Source organism: Elephantulus edwardii, unplaced genomic scaffold (assembly GCF_000299155.1).
Source record: "Elephantulus edwardii isolate Elephantulus edwardi_28Jun2011 unplaced genomic scaffold, EleEdw1.0 scaffold00001, whole genome shotgun sequence".
Taxonomy (NCBI): Eukaryota; Metazoa; Chordata; class Mammalia; order Macroscelidea; family Macroscelididae; genus Elephantulus; species Elephantulus edwardii.
This window is the reverse complement of record NW_006399751.1, coordinates 22,329,412-22,339,908: the sequence shown is the minus strand read 5'-3', so window position 1 is coordinate 22,339,908 and position 10,497 is coordinate 22,329,412. Positions and strand designations below refer to the sequence as shown.

General features: G+C 40.3%; 1 protein-coding gene across 1 annotated transcript in view; it reads right to left on the bottom strand.

Moving 5' to 3' along the window:
• Positions 1-10,497, bottom strand: part of STAT4 (signal transducer and activator of transcription 4) — a 141,883-nt gene that overhangs the window by 127,255 nt on the left and 4,131 nt on the right. The window contains exon 3 of the mRNA XM_006878751.1: positions 8,298-8,442. Coding sequence (XP_006878813.1) covers positions 8,298-8,442 — 145 coding nt within the window. The remainder of the gene's footprint in view (positions 1-8,297; positions 8,443-10,497) is intronic.

Below are 10,497 nucleotides of genomic sequence, written 5' to 3'. Positions count from 1 at the left end.
AGTCTGTCTTAATCTGAATGTTCAGATTTAGAGGAGTATCTGACAGACAGCAATTTGTGGAGCAGTTAAAGATAAATAAATCCCTTATTGTGGGGGTAAGCGTTAGTTAAAGTGTTGACCCCACCCTTAGCCCAGTGCCTTGACCCACTTACTTTCCAGCTCCACCCTCCACCAGGATAACCCTTCTCATCTACCAAATCCCATTGAACATATATCACAGACCACCAGGAGAACAAATATGTCTCTCACGGAGAGGGTGAAACCAAGTTTCTCTTGGAAGGCAAGGATTTTGAAGCTCTGTCTCACATACTTTGGGCACATGGCCAGGAGTTCCCACTCCTTGGGGAAGGACATCATGCTTGGAAGGGTGAAGGGGCAGCACAGAAGAGGAAGGCCTTGGATGAGATGGATTGACACAGTAACTGGCGCAATGGGAGTAAGTGTGTCAGAGTCAGTGACTGGCTCAGGACAGGGCAGGGTTCAGAGCGATTGTACATAGGGTCACTATGAGTCACAGGAAACATGATGGCACATAACAAAGAAACAGCTAGTCATAGATCAGCAAATTCTCTTAATTACATGTGTTCTTAGTTCAAAGTGTTGTTTGGTGCAAAACTCCAGAATGATGTCCCTGAGATCACTGAGTTAAGGGGTTAAAGAAACAAAGGTTATCCCAGAAGAAAGTGATAGTGAAAAATCAAAACAAATATTTACCCTGTAATAGGAGAACTTAAAACATAAAAGTGCAATCTTGGGGCTATCCAGGCCTTCATGCAAATAATGTATGTAAAGGAAAGTTCCTGTGACACTGATGTGTCAAATGCCTTAATGGCTGGCTACCCAGTGCAGACAGAGAGTGGGGTGGAGCCCCTCAATTAAAACAAGCTTGGAAGGAGGAGTGGCATCCACTTCCGTAATAGCTTGCCTCTGGAAACCCTATGAACCTGGAGAAAGGATGAAAGGCACACAAGAATCGAGGACTCTCCTTCATAGGGTCACTATGAGTCGTCTGCGACTCGATGGCATTTGACAACAACAACAAAGGAAAGTTCGGGCTGACCTCACACTCTCTAGTATCTATGGATTAATGACTGCAAAGAGATTAAATCCAGCTGGTTAGGAATAAAATTTTAAAAAACAAAACCAACTTGAGGATATAAAAGTAATGGTAAAGGGAGAATTGGTGGGCACTGAGTCTATTTACACATGATGTAAAAAGAATGTGAGGATCCCATTTATAGAACAAGATGAAAGTATAGCAATAAAAATGTAACTGACAAAAATTAAGAGGTTGAGATGAGAGGTGGAAGCAAATTAAAAAATGTTAATGTCTTCATAGTTAAAAGCATTGAGTCAAAGATAATTATCTAAAAGTATATAGTTTGAAAAAATATCCATACCTATTAATTCTTTTCATTAACCTGAGTTAATAGAAATGTTTTTTCATTAACTTGAGTGAGACTTCATTGGGGAGGAAATATTTATGAGATGAAAGGACACTTTTTTTTTAAAGATTCAGATAGTTTGCAAAGTCACCAAGACTAGGTGGTCATCCTTGGGCCAGCATTGTTCTAGGGCCTGTTGCTTTTTCTTCTTCCTTGTCTGTTATTATAATGCATTACAGAGCTCTGGTGGCCTAGTGGTAAAGACAAAGTGCACTGAGAAAATCTGCTCTCAGGGACCTCTCTAGAGTGATAAAGAGTAATGATGTCAGTCTGGATACTAAGGTGTGCCTGATCCAGGCCATGGTCTTCGCAATTATTTGTTATGCATCAGAGAGCTGGACGATGACTAAGGATGATTAAAGAAGTATCAATACCTTTGAGTAGTGGTGCTAGAGAAGGGTGCTGAACATACTGTGGACTGCCAAGAGAACAGACAGATCTAGGTCTGTCTTGGAGAGGGTAAAACCAAGCTGCTTCTTGGAGGCAAGGATTTTGAAGCTCCATCTTACATATTTTGGGCACGTGCCCAGGAGGGACCACATCCTTGGAGAAGGACATCATGCTTGGAAGAGTGGAGAGACAGCACAAGAGAGGAAGACCCTGGATGAGGTGGATTGACACAGTAACTGGATCAGTGAGATTAGGTGTGTCAGAGTCAATGAGACTGGCTCAGGATAGGGCAGGGTTGAGAGCTATTGTATTTAGGGTTGCTATGAGTCACAGACAACTGAAAGGCACATAACAACAACATGCCTGCTGAGGGGAGCTATGATAGTCTAGTGGAAGTGGTAAGAAGGTGCACTGCAATCCCAAAGACTGGCGGTTTGCATCCACCAGTCCCTCCGCAGGGGAAGAGTGTGCTGTGCAATCTCCTCCTGTGTGAGTTACTGCCTCTGAAACCCACTAGAAGGCCAGCTGTATATTGGTTCCAACTCAGTGGCACATAGCCACAGCATACCTGCTGAATTCCCTAGATACTATATTGTTTACCCCATTGTTGTTGTTGTTATAACAGCTAAAAGAGATTGTTAAGGAGCTAAACAGAAGATTTCAAAAGGCAACATAGAACCATAAGGCAAAATATTATAATGAAATGTCCAACAAGCTAGAGTCAGAAAATAAAAAAGGATAAACTTGCTTGGCCTTTCCTAAGCTTAAGGAACTGAAGAGCAAATTCAAGCCTGAAGTTGCAATACTTAAGGATGCTAATGGCAGAATATTGAATGACCCAGGAAGCATCAAAAGAAGATAGAAGTAGTACACATATATAGAGTCACTATACCAAAAAGAATTGGCTGACACAGAAGAATTTAATGATCAAGAGACTATGGTGATGAAAGAGGAAGTTCAAGCTGCTTTGAAGGAATTGGCAAAAAAACAAGGCCTCAGGAATTGATGGAAGACCAGTTGACGTATTTCAAGAAACAGATGTTGCCCTTGATGAATTCACCAAATTATGCCAAGAAATCTGGAGGACAACCACCTGGCTGATTGACTGGAAGAGATCTGTTTTTATTCCCATTCCAAAAAAAGGTGGCCCAACAGAGTATGGTAATTATCGAATGGTATCACTAATTTCACATGCCATCAAGATCCTACTGAAGACTATTCAGAAATGAATGGAACAGTACTTCAACAGAGAACTTCCAGATTTACAGACTAGATTTAGAAGAGATGGTGGCAGTAGGGACATCATAGCCAATGTTAGATGGATCTTGGCTGAAAAAATAGGGTACCAGAAGAATGTCTATCTGTGATTCATTGGCTGTGCAAAGGCATTTGACTGTGTGGATCACAACAAATAGTGGTTAAACTTGAGGAGAATGGAGATTCCCAGAACATGTAGATGTGCTCATGTGAAACCTAAACTTAGACCAGGAAGCAGTAGTCAAAACAGAGCAGGGAAACACTGCATGGTTCAGGATCAGAAAAGTTGTACATAAGGGTTGCATCCTAGCTCCATAGCTTTTCAAATTATATGCAGACAGATCATTTGGGAGGCTACACTTTATGAAGAGGAATGTGGTATTAGGATCCGAGGAAGAGTCATAAACAATCTGTGGTATGCAGATGACACAACCTTGATTGCTGAAACTGTAGAGGACATGAGGCATTTGCTGCAGAAGGTCAAGGGCTGTTATGGATTGAAGGTCAACATCAAGAAAACAAAGATTGTCACTACTGGACCCATTAGCAGCTTCATGATGGATGGAGAAGAGATTGAAATTGTTGATAATTTATTTCACTTTGTTTGGTTCCACAATCAACACTCTTGGTACCAGCAGTTAGGAAATCAAAAGATGAATTGCATTGGGAAAGTCTGCTATCAGGGACCTCTCTAGAATACTGAAGAACAATGAAGTCAGTGTGGAGACTAAGGTGTGCCTGATCTAGGCCATGGTCTTCACATCAAAGAACTGGATGAAGGATGATAGGAGGTTTGATGCCTTTGAGTTGTGGTGCTGGAGAAGAGTATTGAACATACCGTGGACTACCAGGAGAACAAACAGGTCTGTCTTAGAGAGAGTGATACCCGCTGCTCCCTGGAAGCAAGGATTTTGAGGTTCCATCACACATACTTTAGGCACATGGCCAGGAGGGTGAAGCTTTATCGCACTTACTTTAGGAGGGACCAAGTCCTTGGAAAAGGACATCAAGGAAAGTTTGTATAAAAGGGGAAGACCTTTAACAAGAGATAAGGAGGTTATAAAAAGAGCTGAGGCTTTTACCTTCAAAGCTTGTGACCATGTTAGACACATTCAGCACAGAATGAAAGAGAGGTTAGGTGAAGCTGGTTCTTTTGCAATCAGAACCCTGCAAAAGATGAAGGCAAGAACTGAAGGATGTGATGAAGGTGTCCTTACTGTGAAGTAATCTCCTTTGCACTCAGTTTGGAAGAAAGACAACAAAGCATTCTTGGGGTTTTCATGGCCTCGAAGTAGTCGAATGAGTTCAGTGTGTTTGGGAGTAGATTTACTTTTCTGAGATTAAAAAAGAGGAGTCCCAGGAAATTTGTTGGGAAAAATATAAGGAAATCAGGGTCTTGAGGGCTAATGACACAAGAGTGAGAACTTGTGCATGGGCTGATGTTACTGCAGGGTCTCAAGAAGTGGAGTAGTGAGATAGAAATGATATCTAGTAAGATTTATCTGATAGGATTGGGAAGAAGAGAAGCATCTCTTGTAATCTTTTCCCCAGTAGAAAAAGGATGGACATTTACCCTTAACTTACACTAAAAAGATACCATTTTCTTTAAGCAAAAAAATCACTAATTTAAAACCTGCTCTTCACTTAACAAAAGGTAGGTAATAATCATGCATATGGATATTATTGATATTATCCTGACACTCACAATGTTATATTTAAAGAAATTACTTTTTTAACTATGAAATCAACCCCGTTTTTCCTCACCTTTTTATCTCCAGCATAGTAGATCATATGATCATCTGATTCAAAATGTCCCATGTCAGTCCATCTCATCTCATCAATACCTAGTATGTCAATATTTATGCATTCCATTTCTTCCTTATATCTAATTTTCCTACGTTCACTGTTCTCACATTCCATGTTTCAACCACTAGTGTCTGCTTACAACTGTTCCTCTTCCTTAGTATTTCCATACTTGAAAGCTCCACCTCTGTTGCCCTATAACAAACTGTGGCTGACTCTGAGAAGAATGAGAATCTCAGAACACTTTATTGTGCTAATGCGAAACCTATACTTGGACCAGGAGGTAGTCTCCAGAACAGAGCAAGGAAACACTGCATGGTTTTAAATTGGGAAGGGTGTGTGTCAAGGATGTGTCCTATCTCCAAACCTTTTCCATCTTTATGCCGAACAGATTATCTGGGAGGCTGGGCTCTATGAGGAGAAATCAGGATTGGAGAAAGAATCATCAATAATCTGCATTATGCAGATGACACAACCCTGTTTGCTGAAACTGAGGACGACTTGAAGCACTTGCTGTGGAAGGTCAGGGATTGCAGTCTTCAGTATGGATTGAGCCTCAATATCAAGAAAACAAAGATTCTCACCACTGGGCTGATTGGCAGCATCATGATGGATGGTGAAGAGATTGAGATTGTTCCGTTTTAGTTTCCTTGGCTCCACAGTCAACACTCTTGGCACCAGCAACCAGGAAATTAAAAGACGTATTGTGATGGAAAAGTCTGTGGTTAGAGACCGCTGTAAAGTACTGAAGAGCAAAGATGTCAGTCTGGAGACTAAGGTGCACATGATACATGCCATGGTCTTTGCAATCATTTGCTATGCATCAGAGAGCTGGACAATGACTAGGGATGATAGAAGGAGAGCTGATACTTTTGAGCTGTGGTGTTGGAGAAGAGTATTGAATATACCATGGTCTGCTAAGAAAACGAACAGATTCATCTTGGAGAGGATTAAACCAGGTGGCTCCTTGGAGGCAAGGATTCCGAAGGTTCATCTGACATACTTTGGACATGTTGCAAGGAGGGTGCAGTCCTTGGAGATGGACATCATGCTTGGGAGGGTGGAGAGACAGCACAGGAGAGGAAGACCCTCGATGAGATGGACTGGGATAGTGGGGGTAGGTGTGTCAGAGACAGTGAGATTGACACAGATTAGGGCAGGGTTTAGGGCTGTTGTACATGGGATCGCTATGAGTTGCAGGTGACTTGACAGAACATAACAACAACAACACAACAGGTAATAATCATCCTCATCAACACTAAAAGGTAATAGGGACTCTAGAGAGAGTAAGTGGTTTGCTCATGGCCACATTTTGAGTCAGAATTTGAAGTCATTGTTCATGTCCCTCTCTAAACAGGACAAATGAAATAGTATATATAATACAGACATATAACATTTCTGTTTTAGGCTTTGTGATCATGTGCTGTCTGCTCCAGCTACTCACCTCTGCCACTGTAGCGCAAAAACAACAGTTAAAACAATCATAAACAAGAGAGCATGATTCTGTACAGTGTAATTTCATTTACAAACACCGAAATTTGGATCTCACATAATTTTTTGTATCACCAAGTATTATTTCTCCCACTATTTAAACATTTTAAAAATAATTTTTAATCATAAATTGTATATAATTCAGTTAGTGGGCCAGAGTTCACTTATGGGCTATAGTTTGCTAACCCCTGTTGTAAGCTGATTGCTTAAAGCACTAAATTAAGAGGATTTAACTCAATATTGTTGTTGTTATGTGCCATCAAGTCAGCTATAACTGATAGGGACCCTATATACAATGGCTCTGAGCCTTGCCCTATTCTGTGTCAACCTTACCATCTGACACACCTTCCCCATTGCCATAGCTACTGTGTCAATCCATCTCACCTAGAGCCTTTTTCTTTTGCACTGACTCTGTACCCTTTCAAGCATGATGTAGTTCTTCAAGGACTGGTCCCTCATAGTAATATGTTCAAAGTATATGAGACAGAGCTTCAAAACCCTTGCCTCCAATGAACAAACAGGCTTTACCCTTTCAGTCCATGGTATGTTCAGTACTCTTCTCCAGCATCACAGCTCAAAAACATTGGCTCTTCTTCTTTCATCCTTATTCATTGTCCAGCCCTCTGATGCATAGCAAGTGATTGCAGACTGTGGCATGTATCATGTGCACCTTAGTCTCCAGACTGACATCATTGCTCTTCAGTGCTTTACAGAGGTCTCCAACTGCAGACTTTCCCATCACAATACGTCTTTTAATTTCCTGGTTATTGGTGCCAAGAGTGTTGACTGTGGAGCCAAGCAATTGAGAAAACCGTGACCTGGATCAGGTGCACCTTAGTCTCTAGACTGACATTTTTGCTCTGTCACTCTGGAGAGATCCTTGATGTATATTTTCCCAATGCAACTTGTCTTTTGATTTCCTGACTGTTGATTCCAAGAATGTTGATTGTGGATCTAAAAAAAGATGAAATCATCAACAACCTCAATCTTTTCTCCATCTGTCATGATACTGCCTGTTGGTCAAGTGGTGAGGATCTCTGTTTTCTTCATGTTGAGATGAAATCCATACTGAAGTTTGCAATCTTTAACTCTCTGCAGCAAATGTTTCAAATCCTCCTCAGTTTCAGCCAGCAAAGCTGTGTCATCTCATTAACTCAGTCATGTCTTCTATTTTGTATCAGGCCTTATACTCAGAACTGGAAAGTTAAAGTTGAATATCAGAGTTCTTGTCTCAAGAATATTATAGTTTGTGAAAGAAGGCAAACATCTAGGCAGGTCAATAATGCTGATTCTGATTATACTAATTATTGTCGTCAGATGTGGGGAAATACAGGTGTGAGGAAAACAGATCTTTGCCTGGTAAACCTTTGTGGTAGGGGCTAAAGAGGGCTCAAGAATACTTTTAGAGAAAGTAAGATCTGAACAGTCTAGGAGATATATAGATACAGAGTTAGAGATAGAGATTAGATAGAGATATACTCTTGAGTATATAGATTTAACTTATACTCAAGATGCCACCACCTAAGAAGGGTAACAATGTCAAGTCTAAATTATTGTGATAGAGGCAAGGAAAGATTGGGAAGATAATGAGGAAATTGATTATTATCTTTTTCATCTCTCATTCAAGGTTGTTGAATTTGATTATAACTTAAGACATATTTAATAATTGTACAAAATGTACACACACACTCACCCCTTCTTGTTTATAATATACATTGAAAAATTATTTTTATGGGAAAAAATGGGATCATGAAATAAAATTCAATATAAAATTTAAAAACAATTAGAATTCAAATATCTCCCCTAAAATCTAGTTTATAAAAATTATGACTCATACATGACAGTTATTAAAATCTGAACAGAAGACTCATAGATGCAAACATTTTTTTAAAAAGTAAAATGCATTCTCACCTGGAGGATTTTCCTAATTCTTTTCAGATTGTGAATCAAGAGCAGATTTTTCTCTTTGGAAACTCGGCCTAACTGTTCATCCAATTGTATTAACAGATTTTGAAGAAGGATTGTTGCCATAGTTTCATTGTTAGAGGCCGCCTCCCTAATAAAACAAGAATGTTATCACACAACAGAAAACAACTTGGTGAAATGTTAACGTTTTATCACACTAATTTTAAAGTCATAAATGCCTACCACAGAGATAAACATTAAAAAATTTTAAAAAATTGAAATATACAGGGTGAAGATAGCTTCGAAGAGGTATTTGTGAATCAGTATTTGCTTAGAAAAACATTTCTTTACATTGCATCTGTGGTCAAGAATTGCTACAATCAGTGCTTTAAAGGGAAAAGAAGAGGTTCTAGAGTTCATTGATTTACAGACTTTTGTATTATTCCCAAATTTTCAAATTCTTTGGACAGTGCCCTTTTTAATGACTTCAATCACTTTTTTACTATATCTGGGAAAGGAAAGAAGACAGGAAGCAAGGGAAGGAAGGAGGGGGTGGAGGAAATGAGAAGTGGAGGTGAGGAGGGAAGGATGTGGGGGTGGGTTCATTTCACAATATAACATTCCATGTGTTTTAGAAATTTTCTTTTTATTGTTTAAGAATTATCATGAAATCTCCTTTAGGTAATATGGAGTCAGATAGTGATAACACAAACACTAGATTGTTGTTGTTGTTATGTGCCATCGAGTCGTTTCCGACTCATAGCGACCCTATGCACAACAGCTCTAAACCCTGCTCTATCCTGCGCCAACCGCACCGCCTCTGACACACCCATCCCGATTATCCCAGTCACCGAATCAATCCATCTCATAAAAGGTCTTCCCCTCCTGCGCTGTCCCTCCACCCTCCCAAGCATGATGTCCCTCTCCAAGGACCCATCCCTCCTGGCAACATGTCCAAAGTATGTCAGATGAAGCCCCAGAATCCTTGCCTCCTTGCACTGACTCTGTACCCTTTCAAGCATGATGTAGTTCTTCAAGGACTGGTCCCTCATAGTAATATGTTCAAAGTATATGAGACAGAGCTTCAAAACCCTTGCCTCCAATGAACAAACAGGCTTTACCCTTTCAGTCCAGGGTACATTCAGTACCCTTCTCCAGCACCACAGCTCAAAAGCATCCACTCTCCTTCTGTCCTCCCTAGTCATTGTCCAACTCTCTGATGCATAACAAGCGATTGCAAATACCATGACCTGTATCAGGCGCACCTTAGTCTCCAGAGAGACACTGTTGCTCCTGAGTACGTTTGAGAGGTCCCTAACGGCAGACTTTCCCATCGCGATATGCTTTTTGATTTCCTGACTGCTGGTACCTAGAGTGTTAACTGTGGAGCCGAGCAAAGTGAAGCTGTGAACACTCTCAATCTACTGGCTACTCTTAATATTTTCATCCAATAGTTCATACTTTATAGTCAAATTTTTATTTTCGTCTCAAATAGATCATATTACTATTATATATTAAAGACAACTTATTAAAGCAGCATTTGGGAAAAAATACATAAAGATGTGAGTAATGGAAGAAGAATGGAAATGTAAGTTTTCTCAGCAAGTATTTACTAGCAATTCAAATGCTATTTCTCACAATTATCTTTCTTATTAATGTGGCTGTTGTTAATGTAACATTGAGTTGGAATTTACCCATAGCTGAACCTCCAGTGGGTTTTGAGCGACAGCAATAGCACAGGAGGAGACTGCCCATCCTTCTCCCTTGGAGTAGCTGGTGGCTTCAAACCACTTGCTTCGGGGTGAGCAGCGTAGCTCCTTATCATTAAGTCACCAGAGCTCCCTTTCTTATTAATAGAATTTATCAATTTCTTTTCTTATTACTAAAAGATGAACGTTCTGGAGGCCTCGTGGTAAGAAGTTGCACTGCAATCTCAAAGGCAGACAGTTCAAATCCACCAGCTGCCCCATGGGCGGAGGCCAATCTCTTCCTGTGCAGGATAATGCCTCTGAAAGCCCTTCCAGAGTCAGCTATGTCTGACTTGATGGTACACAACAGCAACAACATTAAAAGAGGATACTATTGCCACAAGAAAAAAATATACGCATTGTCTATTCTCTCCCCCATAGACTTCAATGCCGTAAACATATTTCATCCAGTTTTTCTCAGTCTTACCCCCACTCCAATGCCAGCCTCATTCTACAAC